The sequence below is a fragment of the Danio rerio genome, chromosome 25 (assembly GCF_049306965.1).
Source record: "Danio rerio strain Tuebingen ecotype United States chromosome 25, GRCz12tu, whole genome shotgun sequence".
In the NCBI taxonomy this organism is placed as follows: Eukaryota; Metazoa; Chordata; class Actinopteri; order Cypriniformes; family Danionidae; genus Danio; species Danio rerio.
The window spans coordinates 35,046,096-35,062,035 of record NC_133200.1 but is presented as its reverse complement, the minus strand read 5'-3'; the positions used below and the strand labels follow the sequence as shown (position 1 = coordinate 35,062,035).

At 40.4% G+C, this 15,940-nt stretch overlaps 1 protein-coding gene across 4 annotated transcripts in view; it reads right to left on the bottom strand.

Moving 5' to 3' along the window:
• Window positions 1-15,940, bottom strand: part of scaper (S-phase cyclin A-associated protein in the ER) — a 219,691-nt gene that overhangs the window by 115,112 nt on the left and 88,639 nt on the right. For all 4 annotated transcript variants that reach the window (XM_005163154.6, XM_005163155.6, XM_005163156.5 and 1 more), the window contains 2 exons: window positions 6,618-6,683; window positions 4,892-5,018 (listed from right to left, as the gene is read on the bottom strand). In XM_005163154.6, coding sequence (XP_005163211.4) covers window positions 4,892-5,018; window positions 6,618-6,683 — 193 coding nt within the window. The remainder of the gene's footprint in view (window positions 1-4,891; window positions 5,019-6,617; window positions 6,684-15,940) is intronic.

The window sequence follows — 15,940 nt, the reverse complement described above, 5'->3', positions numbered from 1 at the left end:
GGGTTTAAGTTCTGTCGATGCGTCTCCTGCATCTGCAGTTTAACAAGCACTTCAACAAGCCTGTTTTTTTCCCGCTTGGCAAGCCAATATGACGTGACATGGGGGCGTGGCAGCATCAACGATTCTATTTTTTGATTCGATAATCGAAATTTATGCTCAATTAAGAATCGAAATCGTGACACCCCTAATGTTTACCGACTAACAATTTTAAAATATGTTGTGTACATGTCTGATGAAGGTCATGGGACCAAAATTATATATAATAAATGATTCATTCAGCAATAATTGATATTGTGTGGGATTCTTTGTTTTCCTTTAGCACATTTTTACATGCTTATTTCTCCCATGCACCTATAGTTGCTTCAGGTGTGCTGAGTTTACTTGATTAAGCGTTCCTGAATTTAAGAAAGTCCTAAATTCCCCTTTCATGCTTTTAAAAACATGAATAAATGTAATAATAAAAATAATAATTCCCTACATTTATATATTGCCTTTCTGAACACTCAAAGCGCTTTACACATTTTTGGGGGGAAATCTCCTCATCCGGCATCAGTAGGCAGCATCCACCTGGATACTGCGACGGCAGCCATATTGTGCCAGACTACACACCAGCTGATTGGTGGAGAGAAGACAGAGTGATGAAGCTAATTATGATATGGGGATGGTTAGGAGGCCATGATGGATAGTGCAGGGGGCAAATTTGGCCAGGATGCCGGAGTTAAAGCCCTATTCTTTTTTAAAGGACATCCTGGGAATTTGAATGACCACAGAAAGTCAGGACCTCGGTTTAACCGTGCTCACTGAGTACATAGTATAGACTCCCCATCAATATACTGGGGCGTTAGGACCCACGCAGATCACAGGTTGAGTGCCCCCTGCTAGCCATACTAACACCACTTCCAGCAGGAACCTAGCTTTCCCATATATACTGACCGGGCGCAGCCCTGCACAGCTTCAGTGGGCGACCATGAGAGGTTGCAGAGAGTTAGCTGCCGGCTAATATGCTTCCCTAAAAACAAGCACATCCCCTTCTGCAAAAGTCACATTACATGATTTTCCCTGATTTCCACATGAAACTGAGCTTTGCAAAAGAATGAATGTGGACCGATGCAAAGGGGAGAGAAATGACACAATAATTGTTTAAATCTCGATTAACGTTGTCATAATCAAGCCACAATTGAAATTGAAAATATGCAATGCCTCTGTAAACACTACCTGACAAAAGTCTTGTCGTCAAATCCCAATTGTAAGAGCAAGAAAAGTGGACCCAAGATTCTCACAGAAATTGGATTGGATTGGCCAGCCCAATCATCAGACACAAACATTATTGAGCACGTCTGAGGTAAGAGGGAGGAGGAGGCATTGAAGATTAATCTAAGGAATCTTGATGAACTCTGGGATTCCTGCAGAAATGCTTTCTTGGCCATTCCAGATGACTTTATTAATAAGTGATTTGAGTCATTCTTTTCATTGAGTCACTTTTGTCAGGTACTGTACACTTTCTTTGGGACAGATTAATTGATTTTTGTTCAATCCACTTAAATTAGTAAAAACGATTATGTTAACTTAGTTTGTGTTGAGAAAACACAAGGGGCGCTGTCGCACGAACACGATGCAGACGCGTTTATAGTAAGCTCCTCACAGCCCTGCTGAAAAATCCAGCTTAAACCAGCCTAGGCTAGTTGGCTGGTTTTAGCTGGTTGACCAGGCTGGTTTTAGAGAGGTTTTGGTCATTTTCAGGCTGGTTTCCAGCCATTTCCAGCCTGGTCTTAGCTGGTCAGGCTGGGAGATGACCAGCTAAAAACAGCTTGACCAGCCTAGCTAAGCTGGGAGTCCAGGTAAAACCAGCTATCTCCAGCTTAAACCAGGCTGGTCAAGCTGGTTTTAGCTGGATTTGGCTGGTCATTTTCCAGCCTAACCAGCTAAGACCAGGCTGGAAATGGCTGGAAACCAGCCTGGAAATGGCCAAAACCCCTCTAAAACCAGGCTGGTCAACCAGCTAAAACCAGCCAACCAGCTTAGGCTGGTTTAAGCTGGATTTTACAGCAGGGCGATGATATTTCATTCATTCATTCATTCATTCATTCATTCATTCATTCATTCATTCATTTATTCATTCATTCATTCATTCATTCATTCATTCATTCATTCATTCATTTTCTTGTCGGCTTAGTCCCTTTATTAATCCAGGGTCGCCACAGCGGAATGAACCGCCAACTTATCCAGCAAGTTTTTACGCAGCGGATGCCCTTCCAGCCGCAACCCATCTCACACACACATTCACACACACTCTCATACCCTACGGACAATTTAGCCTACCCAATTCACCTGTACCGCATGTCTTCGGACTGTGGGGGAAATCGGAGCACGCGAACATGCAAACTCCACACAGAATCGCCAACTGAGCCGAGGTTCGAACCAGCGACCCAGCGACCTTCTTGCTGTGAGGCGAACGTGCTACCCACTGCGCCACTGCAGTTATTTGAAGTTATTTTCAAACTTTCTTTTGCTATAATACAGGTTATACATACATACGGACAGTAAATTTGTGGATATGGTGTGTAGAATGGCTGCTCCTGGCAGCAAACGAGGTAGCAAAGAGATGCGAGCTAATACAGCTAACGTTAGCTCGGCTGACTCACGATAGAGAATCACTTTCAGCTGAAATGTTTAAACAATCGCTGGACCCTTTGAAAAATGACATTTGTATTAAAATTGAAAGTGCGATCAGCGGTCTACAATCAGATATCAACGGAGTGAAGGAAGAGTTGACTTCAGCTGTTGCCACAATTCAACAATCGCTTGGCTCGCAGGAGAAGCGGCTGAGAGCTGTCAAGGATTCGGCGACAGCAACAAGCAACTCTCTAATGTATCTTGAAACTACCGTGGCTAAATCCAGACTGAGGTTACGGCACTGTCTTTAAAGTGTGAAGATTTAGAGAAAACATAAAGGAAATGTGTGGAATCTTGATTTTTTTTACACTATACAAAAAGCAATACTGGAAATAAACAATTGGAGTTGAATTTCAGAACAGATCCAGAACAATCTATCTTTTAAAGTACTATCAAAAACCAGAAAAGTCAACAGTTCTTTTAAAGCACAATTGACGGATATAATCTCACAGCTCATACTGAATAGTGAGATTTCGGTAGAGTTCTGTCAGGGCACAGCATAAGAGAAAAACCAAACAGTCGCTAAAATACACACATCTTCAAAAGCTTCCCGGCGTTGTTACCTCAAGTCATCCGGATTATATTTACTTTTGAAAAACCAACATATTTCTGCACGAAAGCCGCAGCGCGCAACAGTAGCCAGCTAAACGCTTGAAAACATGTTCGTCTGTTTGACAAAACGGGGATCGCCGCCAATTAATAACATCTGCGGCAATGAAAACAAGCACCTAACCTGGCCCTCATTACCAAATAACCGAGGGCAGAGAGTTGGGGATGGAAAGCGATACTCTGCATAGACTGCGAGACGGGGAGGACGGCAGCCAAAGCCGGCGGTTCAGGGGAGTCGGTGTTGAGAGCAGCCTAGAGGCTTATCTTCAAGTCAAATCCCTTCACACACACACACAAATACACATTCAATCCACACAGACTAGACTACAGATAATAAAGCCCCCAAGACACTGACACAGACTGGCCTGAACGCCGCTCAGATGCTTACGGTCTCAGATGAACCCTGGTGTGGCGGTGCAGTAGTACAGATGGACAGATAAACAACAGACATCCATTCAGCCATATTCTGGTATCTTTCTCCAGTAAAGGAAGTGCACTGTGAAGGTCTGGAGTCGCTTCTGGAACATTACTTTAGAGCAGTGGTCACCAAGCTTTTTAAGCTCAAGATCTCGAACCTTGGTCTTGAACAAGATCTGCGTGATGTGCGCTTTCAGTGTTTTGGTGTAGACCAGGGGTCTCAAACTCGCGGCCCGCGGGCCATTTGCGGCCCTCAGTGCAATATTTTGTGGCCCGCGCCGACCGCTGTACTCTGACAGAATCAGCGGAGCGGGGAGAGAGAGCGCTCCCCTCTCCGCTGATTCTATCCGTACACAGCGCGCTTGTCACTCAATGCGCGTTGTCGCGCGCGTTCTGATCAGCTGTGTTGTCGCGCGCGTACTCAAGAGCGGTGTTATCGCGCGCGTACTCAAGAGCGGTGTTATCGCGCGCCTACTGAAGGGCGGGACCGAGGGTGTGTCGCGTCGCGGGGGCACTTTTGATCATTTTGGAAGGGCACTTTCTATGCAAGACTAAAAAGGGCATGTGCTCTGCACAGGTTGAGCCCTATGTGTGAACGTGCCTGCCCTGCATCTTATATATATTGATATTATAGGTAGATACAGACTGGTACAGACTGATGTGACTGGAGTGGGGTGGGGGTGTTTTATTTCCCCCACTTTTTTCCCTAGGACTTCAATAAGTCAAAGTACAGGTCTAGACTTAATGATGATCATCTTCAAGCCATACTGAGGGTCTCAACTGCTTCTGCTCTAAAGCCAAATGTGGTTCAGTTTTGTGAGAAGAAGCGCTGTCAAGTCTCTGGCAGCAAGAAGTAGGCAAAAGATGCCATGTTCAGAAGAACTGTTCATAATCTTCACTCAATGTTCTATTAATGTTCAGGACACTTCATGTTCAGAAGAAATAATTAAAACTGTTAATAATGACATTTGAGGACTTTTTTTTGTGAAATCCCTTATGCGGCCCAGCCTCACCCAGACTTTGCCTCCTGCGGCCCCCAGGTAAATTGAGTTTGAGACCCTTGGTGTAGACGGAGAGATGTTCAGAAACGCTGGGGGAAACGCTAGTATGGACGCGGATCATTTTCATTCTAAAACGCTGTTTTAAACTAAAACGCACTAGCGCAAACGAGACCTGAGAGAGATGAACAAACCTGTTTTTCTAGAATTCGTGAGATCTCCCCAAGAGTTCTGTCCAGGCCGGACACTTTGTTACTGGCCCACTGGCCACTGTCCTGCCCCTGCTGTTGCTTTACCAGGTCCTTCACCAGACGTTGGAGTCTGCAAGAAAGACACACACATGCGCATGTTTAGTTTGTTATCTATATGTGGACACTACAAAGACTCCTAATGTTTATTATATATATATATTACATATATTATTATTATATGTTTATTATATATATATATACTATAGTAAAACTATAGTAAAGCAGCTTGTCAAAAGCTGCAAACAGATCACATACAGGAATAGAGCACTCTTTAATTATCAGCTGTTAGTCAGCGCCCGCTCTTTTTTTCCCTGGTCATTGCGCCTTTGCCGTGTGCTGTGTAAATGCAGACGATCGAATAAGAGTCACTTTTAAAAGAGGATGTAAACAGGTCATCAAAAAAATTGCATACAGTCACAAAATCAGAATTGACCATCAAGATCTGCAGTGTAAATGCAGCCCAAGAACTCTATACTTCAGCCTCCACATTAAAGTTCCTAAAAGCAAAGAAGGTCAAGGTGCTCCAGGATTGGTCAGCCCAGTTACCAAACATGAACATTATTGAGCATGTCTGGGGGTAAGATGAAGGAGGCATTAAAGATGAATCCAAAGACTCTTGATGAACTCTGGGAGTCCTGCAGGAACACTTTCTTTGCCATTTCGGATGCTTTTATTAATCAGTGATTTGAGTAAGTGCAAAGATGTATGGATGCAGTCCTCCAAGCTCATGATGGAGTCAGACACAATATTCATTGTTTCTTCACTGCAGCATTACTTTATATTCTATACTGGACATCATTTTTGTAAGTGACAAAACTTTTGTCTGAGCAAAGTCAGACCTTACTGTCCTAATTAAAAATCAAGGCATGATCATATTTTATTTTGGTAATATAAGCGTAATCTAGAGGCTTTTACCTTTCACATAAGCCACTTTTGATACCAAATGATCAAGTAGAGGTCAAGTTGTGGTTACTATTTGTTGTTCCTAAAATTAGGATAGGAGACAAGACCTTTGTCAGGTAGTGTAGTATATAAATATGATATATGTTGTTGTTTTTTTGTTTTGGTTTTGTAGGGTCTGCAGCTATTATATTAAGTGTATTATCTAAGGATATACTATCAATGTGCATAAGCTCAAAACTTGATCAACCAAAACAAAAATGAAAACAATTATAAACAGTAGATTCATGAAAACACCACTTAAGACATCAGTATTGCATCTAGTCCACACTTTATAATAAGTTGTCTTAACTACTATGTACTTGCATTGAAATTAAATGCAAAGTACGTAATGTGTTTATAATGTATAGCTGAACACTTCAGGCACTGTTGAGGTGGGATACGGGTATGGTTAGGAACAGGTTTGGTGGAAAGGGTAGGTTTAAGTGTGGGAGAAATTAATTAAAGGTGTAGATACATGTAAGTATTTAATCAATCATAAGTACAATGTAAAAACATGTAGTTAAGTACATAATAGTTAAGGCCACTTAGTATGAAGCGGGACGTTGCATCTAGAGCAAAACAATACAGCTTTAATAAAGGAAACCCCTGGGGCGGGCATCATTTCTGAAGTTTAAAGCTCTGAAAGACAGCATGAAGACCTAAATACTCAGCATAACACCCCTGTTTGGGTATATGATCCTTAAAAAGCAGAGCAGGGGGGGCTTACTTGGCCTTGTACGGAGAGTCGGAGGTCTGGCTTTTGGCTTCCATGCAGGTCTCGTACTCTTTAGCCCTGAAAAAGAAAGACAAACAAGCCTGTCAGAAAAAAAAAACGGAGAGAAAAAGACAGACGGAGAGCAACAGAGGAGTCCGATGGCTGTCAGCCAGAAGACGTGAGGAGATAAGACGACGTGGCGAACAAAGAGAAGGTCGAGAGGTCAAGCTGAGCCTCCAACTGTTTATTTAGTCTTTGGGCCGCACTAGCAGCAATCACAAACTAACAAGCAGGAACGAGTCACAAACACTCCGTCTTCAGAGAGTCTCACAGCAGGGAATACCGACACACTCTTTAAGTTCAGAAACGCAAAATAAATAAGGATGATTGGCCGACGGTGTGAATTACTTCTGTGAATGTTGGAGAGTCACAGAGCAGAATAATGTTTGCTGTCAGTCAGCTTGAAACACTGGTGTGGTCCGCCGAGCGAAATTCCTGACAATCACACATCCCATTCCGTCAGATAAGGATGATCGATCAGCTCCCAGAGAAAAAAAAGGCTTGATGGATTGATGGATGTTCGGGGACTGATAAACTCAGACGTGTCTTTCCGGAAGACAACATCAGAGAGATGAGTGGTCACAAGACTTTTAATAGTTTTATCTAGGTTTGAGTTTAAAGCGCAAAGTGGTTTGAGTTTAATCCAATTGGGAAAGTTTGATTTAATCCATTTATTAATTTATTTTTTAGCTACATTTATGTAATTCTGCTTCACCCTTTATTAAAATGATAGGTCCCACTTTATATTAAGTGGCCTTAACTAATATGTACTTACACAGGAATTAATTTGTTACAATGTACTTATTGTGTAAATACATGTATTTAATGTGTACTTATGCTTGATTAAATACATGTATGTAATTACATCTGTAATTAACTTTTGTAATTACATTTGTAAATACACTGTTGACCATCCCTTACACCTTAACCCACTCTTAAACCTACCCATACCACCAAACCTGTGCATAACCCAACCTCTATCCCAACTCAAAAGCACCACAAGTGTTCTCAAATACATCATAAACACAGTAAGTACATTGTATTTATTTTTTGATGCAAGTACATAGTAGTTAAGAACACTTAATATAAAGTGGGACCAAATTATAATCCTTCCTAAAATTATTCACCCTACTGTGAATTTAGGTTTTTTTCGCAAATATTTTCAAAATGATGTTTAATGAAGCAAGATAATTTTCACAGTATTTCCTATAATATTTTTTCTTATGTAGAAAATAGTTTATTTTATTATTATTTTATTTTTTTAGCAAAACAGCAGTTTCACATTTTTTTAAACCATTAAGGTCAATATTATTAGCCCCTTTAAGCTAGATATTTTTTCAGTTGGCTACAGAACAAACCATCATTACACTTTAACCTAATTAAGCCTTGAAATGCCACTTTATTCTGAATATTAATAATAATAGAAATGAGTTATTAAAACTATTATGATTAGAATCTTCTCCTTGTTAAACAGAAATTGAGGGTAAAAATATACAAGAGGGCTGATAATTCAACCGTGCATATATATATATATATATATATATATATATATATATATATATATATATATATATATATATATATATATATATATATATATATATATATAATAAGTCAGAATTATTTGCCCCCCTTTGAAATTTTCTTTCTTTTTTTAAATATTTCCCAAATGATGTTTAACAGAGAAAGGAAATTTTCACAGTATGTCTGATAATATTTTGTCTTCTGGAGAAAGTCTTATTTGTTTTATTTCAGCTGGAATAAAAGCCATTTAAAAGTTTTTAACTAAAAGTTTTCCATTTTTTAAAAAACATTTTCAGGTCAATATTATTAGCCCCTAAAGCTATTTTTTTTTTCGATAGTCTACAGAACAAACCATAATTATACAATAACTTGCCTAATTACCCTAACCTGCCTAGTTCACCTAATTAACCTAGTTAAGCCTTTAAATGTCACTTTAAGCTGTATAGAAGTGTCTTAAAAAATATCTAGTCAAATATTATTTACTGTCATCATGACAAAGATAAAATAAATCAGGTATTAGAGATGAGTTATTAAACTATTATGTTTAGAAATGTGTTGAAAAATCTGCTCTCAGTTACACAGAAATTGGGGAAAAAAATAAACAGGGGGCTAGTAATTCAGGGGGGCTAATAATTCTGACTTCAACAGAGCTAAACAAGAGTTTTTTCTAAATAAACTGATGATTGTGCTGTTTATTTCAATTTGAAAAGAAAAGGAAAACAAAACGCTGTATTTCTTTTGCTTTTATATCCTTGTTTGTTGTACTGAAGTAAATTTTGGAAAGGAAATTTTGTACCAAATTGGTTATGTTTATTATTTATATTAATTGGTATCAGGTTATGGGTTTCTTTTCGGAATTAAAATACAAATTAAGAGCGATCTAATTTATAAGAACCCAGGGCCCTTCTCTCGCCATAGAAAAAGGGCGCTACACTAGGATGCTACCAAAAGTGGTGTAAGTGAGGGCAGCAGGGGGCGCTCAACCTGCAGTTTGTGTGGGTCCTAACGCCCCAGTATATTGATGGGGACTCTATACTGCTCAGTGAGTGCCGTCTTTCGAATGAGACTTTAAACCAAGGTCCCTGACCAAGGCTCTCTGTGGTCATTGAAAAATCTTGGTAGTCCTTCGAAAAAGAGTAGGGGTTTACCCTGGCATCCTGGCCAAATTTGCCTATAGGCCTCTGTCCATCATGGCCTCCTAACCATCCCCATATCATAAATGGCTCCTCTCCACCAATCAGCTGGTGTGTGGTGACCTGCCCTAACCCTTGACTATTAAGATACCTGACAGTAAATTCAAGATAAATGCAATTGTGTCTGACTTCACTGGGGTGACTGTAGAAAAGCATTCAGTAAGACCTTTAAAGACTGCTGTTCTGTTCTGAAGCAAGAGAACAATCCCAGCCCATGAGGAGAATGAAGAAATACCTGGCCTCGTCCTCATCCTCGAGATTACAATATTCCTCTCTGACAGCTTTACGCCTATACGGGTTAAACAGAGGGGCAATCGCCGGACCATCAATCTTCAAACGCGGCAGGCCCCATTAAACAGGCCGGGCACCATAAATATTAGTAACCAGCTATAAGTGGGGGGGCAGCTACAAAGCTACAATGCAGAGCTAATCATCAATTCATCACGATGTGCCCCACTATTCACCTCCGCCCACGCTGGACGCAGACGTCCCCCTCCCCCAATTGACTGTAAAACCGTCAATGCCTTCAGATGAATAAAAAAAGAAAACAAATACAGTGTATCCCTTTTAAATGTGCAATGGGAGGCTCAAGCGTTCGGCACTCCCAATCACAGAGAACATTCGGTCGGGCAGCGTTGCGATATTTAATATTGGATTCGAGAGGCTCTCAATCAAGCGGAAGACAATTTGACTGATGATGAATAAAAGGACGAGGAAAAAGGGAGGGAAAAAAATGTGACCTGTGGAACGTATCCGCCGAGAGGCATGAAGCTGGATCCGTCTATAAATTCAACCAACGTATTTAAGGGTTTATATGCGGAATAAATATTGGATAGATCATGAGATGAAACAGATTTACATGCACCTGATGGTAAATAAAGGTCTGAGGTAACCAAGTCCAAGTGCCTTTAACTTTAAACTATGGGAGCTGCAGTCTAGACACCACAGCACGTCACGCACATTGGCCATGGCCCAAATGCTACTTCTGATGTGAAGATGTCTACAGGACTACACTTGCAAGTATCCAAAACACTGTAGAATCTTCTATGTGTCTTTTTTACTCAGAATAGTGTCCGCAAACTGCCTCAATGTGGCCACTACATTTCCTTTAGCAGAGGTTGCAGTAATACAGTGGATCATAGTGGACTCAGAGGATTGCAGACTTGTGGCTAAGATCCATGGTTCTCAATCCTGGTCATCATAACCTCTCGCTTTGAAAATTTTGTATGTCTCTCTTACGGCTTTAGAGATTTGATCCATTTGACCGTAAGTGCCCTCATCACAGGATATTCTGCCATGATTCTGGTTCGAAAGAAGCAAATTCAGTTGAAAAGGTATTAAAGTGCTGGAAAGACCACGAGTAGACCTCAGAGTCTTAACTTTATATCCCCTTTGAAATTACGTTTATTCCCTTCTGGTCACATGGAATACTTTTAGGGAGAAGCTATAGGTCATTTAAGGCGGGGCTATCAATACATGTCTTGTTTTCTGCTCTGCCTTAGTTCAGTCATTCGTCAATTTTTATCATTTCGTTAGCAACATCCATCCAACAATCCAATCAGTTCCAAAAGGACGAGATCCTGCAACGCCCTACATTATTTTATAATTTCAGGAAGTGAATGTACGTCAGGGCTACTCACGGGCTGAACTTGGCCCCCGAGGCAATTTGTTTCATCCCTCCAAATAGTGTGACCAAGACATCAAAAACAAATTTAGTTCAGTCAAAAAACGGTCGCTATAGTTATGAAGTGGCGTGCGTCTGTTCAATACAGCACAAGATGCAATTAAAGGCTGCGCAGAGCGGGAGTCCCCTGACATCAAGCGAGTGGCGTGAGCAGCCGAAAATATTTGGATACTTAATCATAAAGGCTTCTCAACGCTGCGTTTCTGTTTGCATGGAACGAAACTGTGCAACTAAAAGTTATGCTACCTGTGTGCTAGTTTAAATTTCCAAGCGTATACACCAAGGCTAATACGCACGAACACTGGATTAATAGTAGCGGGCCATTCACATATTGCGTCTTTTCTACGCGCAAGTTCGTTATTTGTAAGAATGTATTTAAGAATATATGCCAACATGCGCACGCAAACAAAGTGCCTTTCAGTTGTACTCAGTAGAAAACATCTCACGTCATAGGGATTAGAGTTGTGCGTGGCTTTCAGTGCATTTTAAACAAAGTATATGTTAGACAAATTATTAAAATGATTATGTATCTATGAACGCAGATGATAACAACAGTTCATTCAAATGGCTACTAACTTAAATTTACATTAAACAAGATAACCGTGAAACCATGATTATTCTTCAGACTATAATCGTACAACCATAATACAATTGCAACTTATTTTAGGGCAATATTTTATTCACACTATGCTATCTGAACCGTGACCAGGCATGAAAATCAAGAATGATTAATAAATCCATATGAAACAGTCCCTTAAAAGTCACATCTCATCTTCAGTTTCAGGCTCAGGCGCGCTTGGCACTCACACTACAAGCGTGCCGCGCCAAAGCCCAAGTGAACCGCGCTCTAGCACACCTCTTCCAACCGGGCCAGGGCCAGCCAAGTGAACCGCGCCTGAGCCCGATTCAGAGCACTCACACTGCTCAAACGATCCAGGAAACGGGCCTGGGCACAAATTAAGCCCTGGTTAAAGCGAACCGCATCACGAACAAAGAGCAACATTGTAACAATTTGAATCCCTGTTTCGAAACAATACAATCGACCTACAGGTGTGAAAGCACCTTAAAACTCTGTGCCGAAACAAATTCTTCTCTATATGTAAATGCGTTAAATATTATAAAGCAATTTATATTTAGCTATAAGCAAATAAAAAAAGGAAATTTTATGCCTAACCATATGAAGGATTGAAGCTGGTACCTTTGGGACCCAACCACCGGTGCTAATTTACTCAAGATGAATGGGTTGAAACAGCCTGATCTCATGAGAAAATGTAAGTATTTTACATTTTGCCAGTTTAGTGGCTGATTCGTACAAATTCGTACGAGTTCAGTCGTACGGAATTGTACGATTTGGCACCTAACCCCACCCCTAAACCCAACCGTCATTGGGGGATGAGTAAGTCGTACTAAATTGTACGAATTTGATTGTACGAATTCATACGAATTAGCCACTAAATCAAAAATTTACGAATTGCCGTGAGATTGTGTTGGTTGAACAGGAAAAAATAAACAACACACACAACTACCATGTGCTCAGGTTTACTGTAGTCCTTACTACTAGATTCATAGCAGTTTCGTTGCCTCCTATTCCCTACGTTCATGAACAGGGGGTCTTTTGTGTGCCACCCTATCTGAGGTAGGCCAGCATACTAAACTCTCTGTCTCCAAGCCTGAGAAAAGACAAACAATGCATCCGGCCAAGCTACTAGAGGACGGGCCATCAGAAAAAGAGAAGGAAAGAGTTAAGAAACTCAGAGTTTAAAGCCAATGCTGACACGGGCGGACATGCTACTTTCATGGTAATTAAAACCACAAGTTTTCACCTGAAGAACAAGTCATATATTTGAAGAATAAATCAAGGTCCAGGTAAGGAAATTAAAGAGTCTTTTTTCCACGCCACGGCTATGGCAGGGCCTGAACAGGCTTAACAATGACATCGGGGGACAGGGCAACCTGGGAGGGCTGAGAAAAGCTCTCTAGCGCTTTACAAACGCCACACTGTGCTCCTATAAAACGGCTCATTTCCACCCCGCGGTGGAGCCGCCAACCTCAGCAGGCCAGGGCTGTGGGCGGCCGTGATTTATGAGCATGTAGCGCCTGTTCTCTCCCTTTCATTCTTTCCTCCTGGCCGCGTGAGTGTTGCAGGGCTCAGCGCAGGAGTGACAGAGAACAGAGGAGGCTCATGTTGTCACTCTCGCAGCCAAAGCTCGGAGCTGTTTTCTGCCCTCTGCGCTACCTCTGCATTAATGAGCACAGAAGCAGCGCAGACTACCGGTCTCCTTTACACTGCAACTTAAGAGACTCTCAGCAGACATCACATAGAGGAAGAGAGTCTACTAATTACTGTAAGGTCAAGATCGGGAATGTAGCAATTAAAACAGCTAACAAACAACATGCTAATTTGATACCATATAGGTAACACTTTAGTTTAGGTCATGATTCATGGTATTACCAAACCGTTAACTAACATTACTGGCTTAATAACTTGTAATTAGCTGTTTTATTAACTGTTATTAAAAAGGTAACGTTTAAAGCCTACTTCCAACACTGACACAGGCGGACATGCTACTTTCATGCTAACAAACAACATGCTAATTTGATACCAAATAGGTAACACATTAGTTTAGGTCATGATTCATGGTTTTAACAAACCATTAACTAACACCACTAGCTTAATAAACAACTAATTAGCTGTTTATTAATAGTAAAGTTGGAAGTGTAAAGCTCACGTCTAATGCTGACACAGGTGGACATGCTACTTGCATGCTAAAAAAACCAACATGCTAATTTGATATTAACGTGGGAACACTTTAGTTTAGGTCACAACTCGTGGTATAAACAAACCATTAAATAACATTACTAGCTCAATAAAGTACTAATTAGCTGTTTTTTAATACTTAGTAAAGTTAGAAGTTTAAAACCCACATCTAATACTGACATGGGTGGACATGCTACTTGCATGCTAACATACAACATGCTAATTTGACACATCAAATATGTAACACTTTAGTTTGGGTCACAATTCATCTAATTAACATACCATTAACTAACATCAGTGGCTTAATAAACTACTAGTTAACTGTTTAGTATTAGTTAGCAAAGTTAGAAGTTTAAAGCCCACAGCTAACACTGACATGGGCAGACAAGCTACTTTCATGCTAACAAACAACATGCTAATTTGATACCAAATAGGTAACACTTTAGTTTAGGTCATGATTCGTGGTATTAACAACAACTAACTAAGATCACTAGCTTAATAAACTACTAATTATCTGTTTATTAATAGTCAGTAAAGTTAGAAGTTAAAAGCCCACATCTAATCCTGACATGGGTGGACATGCTACTTCCATGCTAACAAACAACATGCTAATTTGATACCAAATAGGTAACACTTTAGTTTAGGTCATGATTCGTGGTATTAACAACAACTAACTAACATTACTAGCTTAATAAACTACTAATTATCTGTTAATTAATAGTTATTAAAGTTAGAAGTTTAAAGCCCACATCTAATCCTGACAGGGGTGGACATGCTACCTCCATGCTAACAAACAATATGCTAATTTTATACCTAATAGGTAACACTTTAGTTTAGGTCACAATTTTTGGTAATAACAAACCACTAACTAACATTACTAGCTTTATAAACTATTAATTAGCTGTTTGCTAATAGTTATTAAGTAAGACCTTGGGTTTAGGTTTTGGGTAGGACTGGGAACGCAGAATAAGAACATATTTTGAACTGCTAATGTATTAAAAATAGACAGGTAATAAGCGGTGTGGTCTTCTGCTGCTGTAGCTCATCTGCCTCAAGGTTGGACGTGTTGTGTGTTCAGAAATGCTCTTCTGCAGATCTCGGTTGTAACGAGTGCTTATTTGAGTTGAGTTATTGAGTTGCCTTTTTATCAGCTGGAACCAGTCTGGCCATTCTCCTCTGACCTTTGGCTTCAACAAGACATTTGTGCCCACAGAACTGCCGCTCACTGGATATTTTCTCTTTTTCAGACCATCCTCTGTAAACCCTAGAGATGGTTGTGCATGAAAATCCCAGTAGATTAGCAGTTTCTGAAATACTCAGACCAGCCCGTCTGGCACCAACAATCAAGCCACATTCAAAGTCCCTTAAATCCCCTTTCTTCCCCATTCTGATCCTCGGTTTGAGCTGCAGCACATCGTCTTGATCACGTCTACATGCCTAAATGCATTGAGTTTCTGCGATGTGATTGGCTGATTAGAAATTTGCGTTGCAGTTGGAGAGGTGTACCTAATAAAATGGCCAGTAAGTGTAGTGATTAAATTCATGAACAAGAAATACTTTATTTTAAGGTGTCATTACATATGTTCCATGTAGTTACAATAAATTATGCATAATTATATGCAAGTAAAAGCTAATTCTAACCTGCATTTTAACTCCTAATATAGTAAGTACTTGTGATTAACTAATATCACTCGGTATTTAAACGAATAGGCGACGCAGTGGCGCAGTAGGTAGTGCTGTCGCCTCAGATCAGGAAAGTCGCTGGTTCGAGCCTCAGCTGGGTCAGTTGGCGTTTCTGTGTGGAGTTTGTATGTTCTCCCTGCGTTCGTGTGGGTTTCCTCCAGGTGCTCGGGTTTCCCTCACAGTCCAAACACATGCGGTACAGGTGAATTAGGTAGGCTAAATTGTCCAAAGTGAATGAGTGTGTTTGGATGTTTCCCGGAGATGGGTAGCAGCTGGAAGGGCATCCACTGTGTAAAACATATGTTGGATAAGTTGGCGGTTCATTCCGCTGTGGCGACCCCAGATTAACAAAATTAACAAAAATTAATGAACGAATTAATTTAAACGAATAGATACACCTTTAAATAAAATATAACAAACTTGCTGTAATTAA